Genomic DNA, 14517 nt, shown 5'->3' on the forward strand with positions numbered 1-14517 from the left:
AACGTGAGAGGATCAAACTAATGGCCCGTACACACGATCCGAATATCGTACGAAAACTGTCGCCCGAGGAAAAATCGTGCGATTTTCGGATCGTGTGTACACTACTTTTGATGGCCGATCACGACAGTTCATCCGATATTATTCAATCGGACATGCACGAAAATTTTCCTCGTACGATTCCAGATCGTACTATTTTCGTTTAGTCAGTATAGTTGTCGTCCGAAAATACAATACGAAAACATTACAACACATGACATCACTTCCGATTTTTCTTTCCATCGTATGAGAATTTTCGTGACTTTATTTACCTATTCAATTTCTACTTGCGACTATTAAGTGAAAAAGGTCGTACAGGACTAAATCATTTTTTTCCTTTTACTTTACGTAGAGTTCTACTTAAAACCCTAAAGTCAGCAATACATGGATTGAAATTCAGGCAGTTCAGCAAGGACCGGCCGAGCTTCGATCCATCTATAGGTAGGCTGATTTGATTCATCAGCTGACCTGGGTACAACCAGCCTGTCGGAGTTATTACGTTATTACTACTGGTGGCTATAGCCACTAACCGTAATCGCGTTCTGCCAGCCAGAAAGGCCCCCCGCATCCCCCACACTGGCAAAACACAATGGCGCTATGAGAGGCATCCCCCATCAACACGGACTGTGTTGAGGAGGGAATCATCTATGGGCTGTTGTGGAGGGAATCATCTATGGGCTGTTGTGGAGGGAATCATCTATGGGCTGTTGTGGAGGGAATCATCTATGGGCTGTTGTGGAGGGAATCATCTATGGGCTGTTGTGGAGGGAATCATCTATGGGCTGTTGTGGAGGGAATCATCTATGGGCTGTTGTGGAGGGAATCATCTATGGGCTGTTGTGGAGGGAATCATCTATGGGCTGTTGTGGAGGGAATCATCTATGGGCTGTTGAGGAGGGAATCATCTATGGGCTGTTGAGGAGGGAATCATCTATGGGCTGCTTAAGCCACACTTTGTATCAGTCACAGCAAGGATTCACACTACCTGTAGAATACTTTAAGCAATCCAGTATGATGTAACAGAGGGACTCATAGCATACCTTATGTTTGAGAAGAACGATCAGCTGAGATCTCAGGATCAGACCACACAATCGGGGTGGCTGTAGGAAAAAAAAAAAAGGAAGAGGCAAAGACTGTAAGCAAAGGAAAACCCATATTGCAGCACCTGACCCCATTAAAGGGCCACACATAATACTGAGTATAAATTATGCCCCAGGAGACTTTCAGAGGTTGTGGACTTGGTAAAGCAGATAGAAAATATGATGCAGGAGATGGTCTGACAGCAAAGACTTGAAAAAGATGCAGTTAGAGAATTCAAGCGGAATTAAACCCCAAAACAATATAAAAAAGGTATATATTGCAGATTACCAATTCGTAGATGTGGTGGCTGCATTCATTTTCTTTTAGGCTTCCCCCCCCCCCCTTTATTTTAACCTGTGATCCAGCTAGTAACACTTCCTGCCTTAGTGTGTCTCCACCCTGGATGGAGGAGCAACAGACACACACTTCGTCAGCAACATCGTCAATCTGGGGAAAAGGTTGTATATATGGAGGTTTTCTATTTGTTTGTTTTTGTCTATTGGTTGAACTAGATCAGGGGTGTCAAACTCAGTTTAATCGTGGGCCACATCAGCATTATGGTCTCTCTCAAAGGGCTGGATATATCTGTAAGACTAGATGTCCAGAGCACCCCACCCCGCTATACATGACATGTCACATGCACATAGGCAAGGAAAACACCAAACTAGGGCCTTTGGACAAGTGAACAGGTCAACAGAGTATAATACATTACAAATTAACAACAGGACACGACTACAGGGACCGCAAGGTGGTCCTACATACAGAAGAATTCTCCACTGTGTGCCCAGGAAACACACAGTACACAAATACTAAGCCCCAGGTTAAATCATAGGAATGCCCTGGAGGAGAATCTGCCTTTTATTACCGATATTTATTTAGCGCTATGATCACCACACCCTTATAAACCCTGGCAAGCCAGCCCCCCCCCCCCCCCGCCTACAGACCCGGGTTCCTACAGGCCCATCTCGTTATTACAGACGGATGTTAAAATACTGGCCAAGGTTTTAGCGAACACATTGAACAAGGTGCTCTCTATTATATTCCACCGGATCAACCTGGCTTTATGCCGCAAAAGTCAAAAGCATGCCTGACGAAGGGGTCCTGCACGGCTCCGACACTTTGCTCTGTCTTCTGTGATGTGATCATTCTTCAATAAAGATTTGGACGCAATTGACGATCCAAGGTGTGTTGGTGAATATGTGATTAGCAATTAACCGCTTATTAACATGCAGACCCCTCTCCAACTGATATGGGTGGCCGCTCGTTGCTGGCGCTCGATGCCAATAAGGCGTTCAACAGTATTGAGTGGCTGTACCTTTGGAAAACCCTTGAACTTTTTGGATTCGGGGATACATTTCTTGGGTTTGGTTGCTGTATCATAATCCAAGTGCTGCCAGAGAGGGGGGTAGAATCTCAAAAGACCTTGCAACTGGAGAGAGGTACTGTCAGTACTAGGATCCCTTTGAGACCTAGCAGAACTCACCTGACACAGCCTTTGCCTGGGAAACTACAGTGATTGACCAGCTAACCTTTAAATCACCTGTATCAGCACCCAATCAGTGCTCTTGATACAGCTGTTACCTTTGAGTGCTACTGCTTGACCCAGCCAATATCTGCTCTGTATATTTCATGTATGACCCGGGTAGTTTTGACCCTGCTTGCTCGCTTCTGATTCGGTACCGTTTGGACTCTGATCTACCCGTGTATGACCTAGCTTGCCTAGACTACGCTTTGCCCGATTCTACTGTAGTACTTCATCTGCAGCGGTGAACTACAGAGTCCAGCCAACACCTACCTTCATCTGCAGCAGTGAAGTCCCAGCTGACCTGCTCTGCTTAGACCTGCTCATGGTATGTGCTCTTGTTCCTTGAACTCTTTGCATAATCAGCACACCTGAACTGTCACATGTTATCTGCTCCTAGCCTGACAGATACTAGGCAGGGGTGCCCATTGTTCCCCCTCCTATTTTCCCTCTACTGAACCATTAGCACCCCTCATTAGGTCTGCTGAGGGTATTACAGGTTTTTAATATGGTCTCTTAAATTAAAAAATAATGTTATAAGAGGACGATATGCTCCTCCTTATGGGTGACACTGGGCCCTCCCTGTCCATTAATTCTACTTTTGCTACCTACTCAGGCCCTACTATTCCAAATCTGCTTTATTGCCTGCTTTATTGCCATTGGACCGCCCCATTGACCTCACCCTTTCCTCTTTTTGTCCACTTCAAATTACATCCATGTTCAAGTATTTCAAGGGTTTTTATTACACTCACCCTGACTATTGTAAGCTTAACATTCTACCCCTTCTACAACCAACCTAATAAAAATGATCCTAATGCTCCAGCTGTTATATTTACTGCATAAGACCCCTATGGTAGTATCTGCCGCAGAGTTTATTTTATTTTTTGGTCCTTACTGGGACAGGTCACCCAGAATCAGATTTGAGCAGTTAGAGAGACCCAAAGACAATGGAGGCATTGCTCTACCTAACCCATGACTTTAATAGCTAGCCGCCCAGCTACAGCACTTCCGCACTGGCCTGCAGACTACCGTGTCAGACTTTTCCTCCTGCAAGGATTCCACTGTTGCCATAGATCTGTTTTTCATTAAATCCCGGGATATACCGGGTGGTTTGGGATCCTCTAGTTTCTGTAAATCCAATAAGCTCCATCCTACTTATGTGCTGATGCATCAGGTGTGAAACAAAGTTAAACAGCTAGAAAGGGTTCAGGGCTTTACTTGCTATGCTCCTATTTGGCATAATGAAGCCATCCCCAAACTGGCCAAACTTCAGCCTGCACCTAGGAGGTGAGCGAAAGGCCTCAAACACTTACAACATATTTTTCAGGCGGGTGCCCTGCTTCCTTTTCAGAAGTTACAGGCTAGGGTCCACCTCACAAACTCAATGCATTTTAATTACATACAACTCAAACATGCATTGGCAGCCCAGGGCCCTTCATGGGACTGGCGTCTGTCACCGACCGCTATTTTCCCACCTCATTCAAAATTTTACATCTAGGAAAGGTCTCATCTTCCAGTGCTATAGGATGCTCCTCTTTGCCAACTAGAGGGTTATCCTAATGCCGCGTACACACGGTCGGACTTTTCGGCTACAAAAGTCCGACAGCCGTCCGACGAACTTGCGGCAGACTTTCTAACGAACGAACTTGCCTACATACGATCACACAAAAGTCCGACGGATTCGTACATGATGACGTACACCGGACTAAAATAAGGAAGTTGATAGCCAGTAGCTGCCCTAGCGTGGGTTTTTGTCCGTCGGACTAGCATACAGACGAGCGGATTTCTGGGTCCGGCGGAGTTACGACGTAAAGATTTGAAGCATGTTCCAAATCTAAAGTCCGTCAGATTTGTGGCTGGAAAAGTCAGTCGAAAGTCCGGGGAAGCCCACACACGATCGGATTGTCAGCCGGCTTTGGTCCGTCGGACTTTTGTAGACGAAAAGTCCGACCGTCTGTACGCGGCATAAGGCCCGGGAATGTTGTGAGAGGGAGATGTAGGCAACTTTAAAGAAGAACAATGGGATAGTGTCCTGATATCTGTTCACCCAAGTCCCTAAATGCATCCCAGAGGCTTTCACAACTGTACATTTTATGGGTTCACTACACCCCTAATAAATTACATGCCATAGGCCTATTAGATTCCCCTATCTGCTGCAAGTGTCGTCGTGACTGGGGCAACCTTAGCCATATGCTTTGACGTTGTCCAAAACACCACAGGTATTGGATGAAGGTATTGAATACGGTGTTCCATTGCCCTTAGACCACAAAATGTGCTTATTGGGTGTACTGAATCATCCCCAATTAACGGATTACTCCCGGGTAGCTATTAACAGGGCTCTATTCCAAGCCAGAAATCTCATCTTGCAGCGCTGGAAGTTGGAGCAGCCCCCGATACATTGCGCTTAGAGAAAAATATTTTTCAGCATCGCAGATGTCCCGGTATATACAACAAGTTGAGGGATAACTGGTTAGTTACACCAGGCCTAAAACCCCACCTGCCCCCCTAAATCTTGTACTGTACAGACTCCTATAGCCATTTTCCTACTAGGTTATGACTCAATGCTTCTATAAGGGGCTTGCTGTGTACGCCTCATGGTATGATGCGCTGCTGTACTGTTCTTGTTGTTTCAGATTTCCGGTATGCTATATTTTGAGTTACTCCCAGGTACATTTGTATATGCTCTTTGTATCACTTCATGCTCTTTGCTAGAATTGTGTGCTCTGGATGACTTTTTGTTACACTCAAACTTTCTTCTTGATTTAAGAAATGAACACCACACAGTGGTCTGTCCTCACCTTTTCTGAGTTATTTTCTACAACTGGGAATCCATTGTGGTTTGATGTAGTGTCGCTCAGGATGTCCACAATGACGCCCACTTTCTCTCTCCGTCGTAGACAGGTGACCGGTGTGCTCATTACCTCCCTCAAAAAAAAAAAAAAAAAAATGAAATAATTGAACAATACAAAACAAGAAGTAATCTATGCTGGCAGCCTAAAGGGAACCTGTGCTTTCCTCCATGCAGGGAAAAGCAACAAGTTCACTTCAATGCACCCCTCTTAGCAGCTTATACTCCCCCCTTTCCTTTCTTTTTCTGCTTCTCAATTGGTCCAGGGAAGCTTTAATGCATAACAGTATTTCTGTGTATTGGAGGACATACAAGTCATTCCCCCTCTTTCCATGTGACAGTGTGGGTGCTTGGCGACTGGTCATTCAGGTACCCAGTGCTGTCACATGGAGGCGGGAAAAGTCCTTTGTCCTGTGTAGGCTCCAAGTAAGGACTTAGGTCTTAAATAGGGATTATTCTTCCCACTCCGGAGGGTGAATAGAGTACCACTGGAACAAAGGGAAAAGGGAAGATATCCATTAAAAACTTTTTTTTTTTTTTTTTACTTTAAGTGGAAATAAATTTCAAAAGGAAGATGACTATGCAGATTCCTTCAAAATCCACACTGTACAAAGCCCCATTCTATTATTTGTTAAGGAGAATTTCAAGCTTGCTAAACCTCAGAGTTTCAAATTGAGCAGAATCAGCCCTTACCACATCAGATACAGCTTAGAGAAAGTCAAATATTCTGATAGCCAAACCACAAATCTCCAGAACAGAAATGGTTTTCTGCGAATTATATCTCTGATAAGATAAGTGGCAAGCCTCAAAACTCTAGAAAGAGTGCTGTACTTGCAGCTTCTCCCCCCCAAACTTACTTCATGTTACATAGTATTACGCTTTTATAGTGTGATAAATTAGATGGCCATAAATAGACTGAGATCATCATAAAAGCTCTTCAGCTTCAGCTGTGCTATAACTTGGCTGTAGCACTTTAGAGACTTTTTATTCTACAAGGGTATCTTAAAACGGAACTTTACCCATAACCGTTCGATAACAATGAATACATAACCTACAGTATATTACACAATAATAATTATGCTACCAAAATGAATATGTGCTGTAAATTGCCTCCAGGATTGCTTCTGTTTATTCTTGCTGGAGACTGCCATTTTGTTGAAGCCCTCTCTCTCCTTGGTCTCAAAAACTACTGTATATGTTATATTCTGTGTTTGACATAAGTACATTTCTAGTAGAGTTTGTCCCGACACCTACTTTTCTTTTCTCTCTCCCTTATCCATGTTTCCTCCACACAGTCTGTCATTCATGCTCCCTTCTTCCCCCTTCAGCAGCAGTAAATCTTAAAGCTGTCAAGCTAATCAGCCTCTACTGGCTTGGATTATAGGAACAGTGCCGAAAATATAGAGCAACTGAGCATGTGCAGAGCAGGGTGAAACACTGCATTAGTGAATTTTAAGGTATAGGGCACTTGATTTTGATGTTTTACATAGTTATACCTGCAAAAGGGGTCAGCCCGAGGTGATCTAGCTGGACTTAATTTTCTGATTAAATTTCCACATTAAAGTTATAGGAAAATCGCCCTCAAAGCCAACCTGACCCTTCCCTGTGCTGGAGAACCATTCTGGGCCAAAGTACAAAATATGGCTCCCTGTGACCACTGGACAAGTATCACATCACACCTTGCCACTTCAAAGACGATGACGGTCTGGTTTATCTCCACCTATCATGCTCAGGGATATCCCGCCAATAGTTAAGGGGACCCCCCCCCCCCCCCCCCGCTAATATTATGGTTTACCCCTCAACTGTACAAAAAAAATGGACATCACTCTTAATTTTTTACTTTTTTAAAATACTTTCTCTTTTTTGTTCCCCTAACTTCTGCATTAATTCTCCAGTTATAGCTTTGAGTGCACACGTGCATCAGGAGTCAGCTTGGAAAACAAAGAAGCTGCTGGATCACTAGATGCCCTTACAGAGGTATTGACGGTATTTAAGTCGAGGCAGAAAAGTTCACTCAAATGCAAGATAACATTGGCTTTCATGGAAGGCAGCGGCGGCCCGTCCATTAGGGGTCCCCCGTCGCCGCTCTCTCTCTCTTCTCGCCACCCCCTATATGCAATGGATAGATTCATGCATGGCTGCCGCGGCCACCCCCTACTCATGGGCTTAGCCCCTTTTAGGGCGCATTAATTAGTGTGGGGGTGTTTTTTTAAGCACCTGATTAGAGCCAGAGGCTCCAATAGGCTTCAAAATAGGGTGGGCTCAAGTCGCAGAGGATGCGACCAGATGCGTGTCATACTGTTTGCCCCCCAGATGCGTGTCATACTGTTTGCCCCCCAGATGCGTGTCATACTGTTTGCCCCCCAAAAAATTCCACCAACTGCCACTGATGGAAGGATAAGTATGTCTATTATAATTGTCAAGCAACATTTTTAACTGTGCCATTTTAGATATTACAGGTATTGTGGTGATTCCTTTAAGTTACTTCACACAAAAATGAATGCTCCCATAACCACACGGATTAATTTTTTGTTACCACAAACAGTGAAATACCTTAGAAGTGCTAAAATGCCCCCGACAACGTCAACGTGTGACAAACTGCGTAGGGAAGAGCTTGAGACGTGACGCGACTGTATGCCGGGACACGGCGGCCATCTTGTTGGTAGTATTAGCCAGGAGCTGCATGCTTGTATCAAACAGCAAAGCGATTATCTTTTATATGGAAATGTGAGTGCAATATTCTCTTGTTATAATCATTAAACCTGTATTAGAACTACTACACTATGAGAATTCTTCCTTTGTATTTTAGGAGGTGATATTTTATGTGAATCTAATGGTGTGACCATTGGGAACGGAGAGTGGAGACTGAGATACCTGTGTCCATCTTGTTTTATCTGCTGTTCCTCATTGATTGTGGACGACCGTGAACTGGAATGTTTATTCCATCTATCTGCCCATCTGACCCCTGTAAAAATGGTCCAAAGAGGGTAAGAGGCAGTGTGTTTGGGTGCCGGTGGTAGTCATCTTCTCTCTCTCAGGCCCCTTTCACACGATCGGAACGTTCAGGTCTGCCTGTCAGTTTTGACGGCGGACCTGAACGGGCGCTCCATGTTAGCCTATGGAGCGACGGATGTCAGCGGAGACATGTCCGCTGACATCCGACCCGGTCCGCTAAAAGCAGACGGATGGCCCTACATCCGGATCCGTCGCTGGCGGATCGGATCAGGTGAGATCTGATGAAAACGGACATGCTATCCGTTTTCGTCCGATCTCTCCATAGGCAGCAGCGGCGCCTGACAAGCCCCTCCCCGCTCAGTGAGCAGAAAGGGACCCGTCATCCGCCGGCTCAGCGGAGATCAACAGAGAGATCTCCCGCTGAGCCGGCGGACCGAGGCGGGCTCCGTGGAAGCGGAGTCCGGCTCGTGTGAATGAGGCCTCACTCTTCAAATATTTCTCACGAAGTGTTCGGCTACTATTTATATCTGAAGACCGAATGGTCTAAGGACTTTTATTTTGAGCTCTGCAACTTTTTTTTTTTTTTTCAATGCTTGTATTGGGTGTTCATCAACATTGTGCCGGCTGCTCAATAGACTTTTATATATGTTGATTAAATGCTAGTTGATAAGCGCATCATACATTTAATCAGTGCTAATTATCGCTGTGATTTCTGCCACACTCTGTAAAAGGAACTCCCCCAATCATCCAATGTCTGTCTTATTCGCCAGGATCTCTGTACGTACCTGGCAGTGAGAGAATGAGAAGTGCTTGGAGCTTCCCAGTGTAAGAATGGGACACTCTGCAGCTTGATGTGGAGATCATACAGACCCTGAGAGACAGAACAACACAATGGTCACCAATATCTCATATGAACGCCTGAAAGTAGTATCAAATCTAGTCATCCTCACCTCAACAAAAAAATCTCCAACTATTTTTGCGGTTATGAGAACAAGCATGATGGGAAAACCGTAGGTGACATTTCCCGTGGCTTCAACCATGATGACTGTTAAGCTCAGTGTCATACGTACTATGCCGCCTGTGGAGGATAAGAGGACATGGAAATTAGACTAGAACATGACCCTCAAAGAAAAAATATACACAATCAATACATACACACCATAACCGCTAATATTAAATCTTAACATATTCTTCTGCCCCACCCAATGCTTCAAAAAAGATTGGCAGTGCTGGATTTTAAATGCAGATGTAAAAAAAAAAAAAAAAAAAAAAAAAAAAAAAAAAAAGAAAAAAAGGAAGATCAAGCAAATGCAGCTCTGTATTCAATATACCATCATTAAATGCACTTTTTATAATAAGCATTACAAACACCAGAATTCAAAGCTTTTGTAAATGCATGTTTTTTTCTTTTAACCACTTGGCCTCCAGAAGATTTACCCCCCTTCATGACCAGGCCATTTTTTGTGATACGGCACTGCGTTACTTTAACCACTTGCCGCCCGCCATATAGCAGAATGACGGCGGCAAAGTGGTTTCAATATCCTGGCTGGGCGTCATACGACGTCCGCAGGACATTGAGCCGTTGCTGCCTGGGGGGCGCACATCGCGGCGATCGTTGTTGCGGGGTGTCAGTCTGACACCCCACAACACCGATCTAGGTAAAGAGTCTCTGATGGAGACTCTTTACCACGTGATCAGCCATGTCCAATCACGGCTGATCACAATATAAATAGGAAGAGCCAGTGATCGGCTTTTCCTCACTCACGTCTGACAGACGCGAGTAGAAGAGAGCCGATCGACTGCTCTCCTGACAGAGGGGGGTCTGTGCTGATTGTTTATCAGCACAGCCCCCCCTCGGACCCCATCCAGGACCACCAGGGAAGCCATCCACACTGGACCACCAGGTATGCCCCCTAGACCCCCAGGGAAATACTAATCTGTGCCCAGGCGGCTGCCAATCAATGCCCAGGCAGCTGCCAATCAGTGCCCACTCACAATGCCTACCACTGCCAGTGCCACCAGGGATGCCTATCAGTGCCACGTATCAGTGTCCATCAGTGCTGCCTATCAGTGCCCAGCAGTGCCACCCATAAGAACCCATCTTTGCAGCCTTTCAGTGCCCAGTGTCGCCTATCAGTGCCACTCATGAGTGCCCATCAGTGCCGCCTATCAATGCCCATCAGAGCTGCCTATCAACCATCCATCAGTTCCGCCTACCAGTGCCCACTGTCAGTGCCCGCTCATTGGTGCCGCCTTATCAGTGCCTGTCAGTGCCTGTCAGTGCCACCTTATCAGTGCCCATAGCTGAAAGAGAAAACTTACTTATTTACAACATTTTTTAACAGAAACAAAACTTATTTTTTTCAAAATTTTCAGTCTTATTATTTGTTTAGCAAAAAATAAAAACCGCAGAGGTGATCAAATATCACCAAAAGAAAGCTCTATTTGTGGGAACAAAATGATAAAAATTTAATTTGGGTACAGTGTTGTATGACCGCGCGATTGTCATTCAAACTGCGACAGCGCTGAAAGCTGGTCTGGGCAAGAAGGTTACATAGTTACATAGTTAGTCAGGTTGAAAAAAGACACCAGCCCATCCAATTCAACCTTAAAAACAATAAATAAATAAACTAAAAAATATCGTACAATCCAATATACCCAATTTTATACCCACAGTTGATCCAGAGGAAGGCAAAAAACCCCAGCAGAGCATGCTCCAATTTGCTACAGCAGGGGAAAAAATTCCTTCCTGATCCCCCAAGAGGCAAACGGATTTTCCCTGGATCAACTTTACCTATAAATGTTAGTACCCAGTTGTATTATGTACATTTAGGAAAGTATCCAGGCCTTTCTTAAAGCAATCTACTGAGTTGGCCAGAACCTCTGGCGGGAGTCTAGTCCACATTTTCACAGCTCTTACTGTGAAGAAACCTTTGCGTATTTGGAGATGAAATCTCTTTTCCTCTAGACGTAAAGAGTGCCCCCATGTCCTCTGGGTTGACCATAAAGAGAATAACTCAACACCAAGTTCACTATATGGACCCCTTATATATTTGAACATGTTGATCATATCCCCCCTTATTCTCCTCTTCTCAAGAGTGAATAAATTCAGTTCCTCTAATCTTTCCTCACAGCTTAGCTCCTCCATGCCTCTTATCAGTTTGGTTGCCCTTCTCTGCACTTTCTCCAGTTCCCCGATATCCTTTTTGAGAACTGGTGCCCAAAAAGGTGTATAAGTGCCCAGTATTGAAGTGGTTCATTGACAATTGCGCGGTCATGCAACACTGTACCCAAATACAATTTAGGTCACCCCCCCATAAATAGAGCTTTCTTTTGGTGGTATTTGATCACCATTTTTTTTTTCTATTTTACTTTCTGCTATAGAACACATCCAAATAAAAAAAATAAAATAAAAATAATTTCTTCGTAAAATTTAGGCCAATATGTATTCTGCTACATATTTTTGGTAATAAGCCCCCCCCCCCCCCCCCCAATTTTTTTTTCATACTAGTAATGGCGATCAGCCTTTAATAGCAAGAATGCGATACAGTGGAAGAAAATCTGACACTTTCTGGGAACCAATTATACTAATACAGTGATCAGTGCTACAAATATGCGCTGTCACTGTATTAATGACATTGGCCGGGAAGGGGTTAAACATCTAGAGCAATCAAAGGGTTAAATGCGTGCCTAACCAGTGGTTTGTGTGTACTGTGTGTGCTTTTTTTTTCTAAGGAATGTGATGGATTTTCTTTCCAATCCATGACATCCCCGCTGTCAGGACAGAGCTTTGCATTGTTTACATATGCTGAGCTCCCTCCTGTCTCTCTCCTCGACGATCAGTGGGTGTCATCCATTGGCTGACACTTGCCGATAGGCTTCTGCTGTGACTAATCACAGCAGAGGAAAGGCGTGAACACCCCCTACACCCATATATGTACCCGATTCTGCACAGAACTGCCCCTCTGTAGCGGTAAATCTGCTATGGGGCCTTCAGGAAATAGCTAAAATAAAAAACATGTTATACTTACCTGCTCTGTGCAATATTATTACACATAGTGGCCCTGATCCTCCTCTTCTCAGATCCCCTGCTGGAGCTCCTGGTTCCTCCTCTTCTCATGTGGCACCATAGGAAGTCGCTTCCTATGGTGGCACACGGCGGGCTTGATCCTGAGCCACGCTGTCTGCCTCTATAGACAGCTAGGATCACAGGATTTCACTGACCGCAGTGGGAGCACATTTTTAGTTGTTGCTGTAAAATGTGTAAGTCATGACTAAGATTAACATACTCACCTAGCTGTGCTGCTGCTCCCATCAAAGCATACTTTCCAGGATCGGCCCATGCCTACAGGAGACAAAAAAAATGGATCAAGGATTATGACATTTCTGTACTACACAAAATTCAGGCTGTTGAAAATCTGCCATAATTTTCCTGTGGAGTTTTAAATTTGAACTCCTGCTTGTAGCCCACTGCTTCATCCTAGCATAGAGAATAGAATATGGAAATAACATTAGGAAATAATAAACTTGAAAAGGTCCATGCCCTGTTCTGGTCTATATATGCAATCCTGTCAAATATCATAGGAGTATGCTCAAAGCCCCCTTGTAGTTCTGTTTAGGGAACGCTAACATTGCTACAGCATGCTGCTTACAGTTATCACTGAAGGAGCAGACAGACTTTACCTGCCTCCTCCTCCGACCCCCACTGATATCCTCTTATATAAAAGAAGCATAAGCAAAGACACAGGAGTGTCTGCTGCCATCCACAAACCCATGGAGGAACAGACATGAGGTACACTGTAGATCCCTCTCCCTGGCTGCTGACATTTTGGAGTAAGTTTATCAAAAGTTTTGAAAAGGTTATTCCCTTATTCAACCACCAGAGGGGGATATTACAAAAGCAGTAATAAGTATACTGGTTGCAATTCATTAAAGACGTAATGGATTTCCAGTGCACCATGGACAATGATCCCTGCAGATACTAGAGCAATTCGTACAATTTATTTAAATGTAAAGGGATTTAAATTTAGGGAAATTTGTCGGTACTATTTCACGATTTTTTTTGGCAATGTTCTGTACATGTTTTTGCTCCATCCTGCAAACTGCGCAAGTTCCTTCTGCTTTTGAAGTTTTCGTTATCCGCAAAAAGTTTGTATCAGGTGAGATAGCAATTGCACTTTTTTTCTCAGATACAGGCCGCTGCAGATCATTTGTCCTTGTAATATACTATTTTCAGGGGTACACAATTTGCAACAATAGCGTACGTGTCCACAAATTACGCCTATCAATGTACAGGCAGAGCAACTAAAACACTCATTTGTGGATGCCGACCACTATCAGAGAATGATGGGATTTTCCACACAACATGAGATTTTATATTAGTTATTCAAAAGCGCCAGCGTCAAAAGGTGGAGTGAAGGTGCACCTAATAAACAGAAATTAAAATTTCCCCCCAAAAAAAGACTTACGATGGTTTCAGTAGAAAAACTGGTCAGCAGGATTCCAAACAGTCGACCCCACGCGGCTCCGAGGAGGAGAGACGGGATAAAGACGCCTGCAGACACGGTCAAGCCGTACGTCCAACAGGCAAGGAAGAAATACAGCAACGTAAACAGGCCCAGTGTCTGTGGGTTAAAAGAACCTGCAGGGGAAGAATATGTACAATTTATTAAAGGATAACTCTGGACAAAACACAAACTTGCCCTTCAGCCCAGCTATACACTTATTCAAAAATCATTCACTGAATATTCCTTTAAAAGAGGAAGTAAACCCTGGTGGGTTTTACTTCCTCTTTTTTTCCCTGCAAAGATAAAGCATAATGGGCTACTAAGCTTGCTCTGGCGGCCCCCGAGCCGAGCCACAGCTCACTGTGTCCACTCAGATATGAAGCCGTGGCCTGGCCCCGCCCCCTTTCTCTCCTCATTGGCTAACTGAAAGCAGCGAGAGCCAATGGTGCCACGCAGCTGTCTCAGCCAATAAGCAGTGGAGTCCCGGGCAGCAAAGATACTCCTACAACATTGCTTAACCTAGATGGACCAAAGGTATTAATTAGGGGGGTTGCTGCACACAGAAGGCT

At 44.4% G+C, this 14517-nt stretch overlaps 1 protein-coding gene across 1 annotated transcript in view; it reads right to left on the bottom strand.

Annotated features, from left to right (window-relative positions):
• CLCN7 (chloride voltage-gated channel 7) overlaps nucleotides 1-14517 on the bottom strand; it is a 102761-nt gene that overhangs the window by 9778 nt on the left and 78466 nt on the right. Inside the window, 6 exon segments of the mRNA XM_073635187.1 lie at nucleotides 1077-1136; nucleotides 5437-5563; nucleotides 9227-9312; nucleotides 9392-9519; nucleotides 12735-12786; nucleotides 13910-14082. Coding sequence (XP_073491288.1) covers nucleotides 1077-1136; nucleotides 5437-5563; nucleotides 9227-9312; nucleotides 9392-9519; nucleotides 12735-12786; nucleotides 13910-14082 — 626 coding nt within the window.

This window comes from Aquarana catesbeiana, linkage group LG06, assembly GCF_042186555.1.
Source record: "Aquarana catesbeiana isolate 2022-GZ linkage group LG06, ASM4218655v1, whole genome shotgun sequence".
NCBI classification, from domain to species: domain Eukaryota; kingdom Metazoa; phylum Chordata; class Amphibia; order Anura; family Ranidae; genus Aquarana; species Aquarana catesbeiana.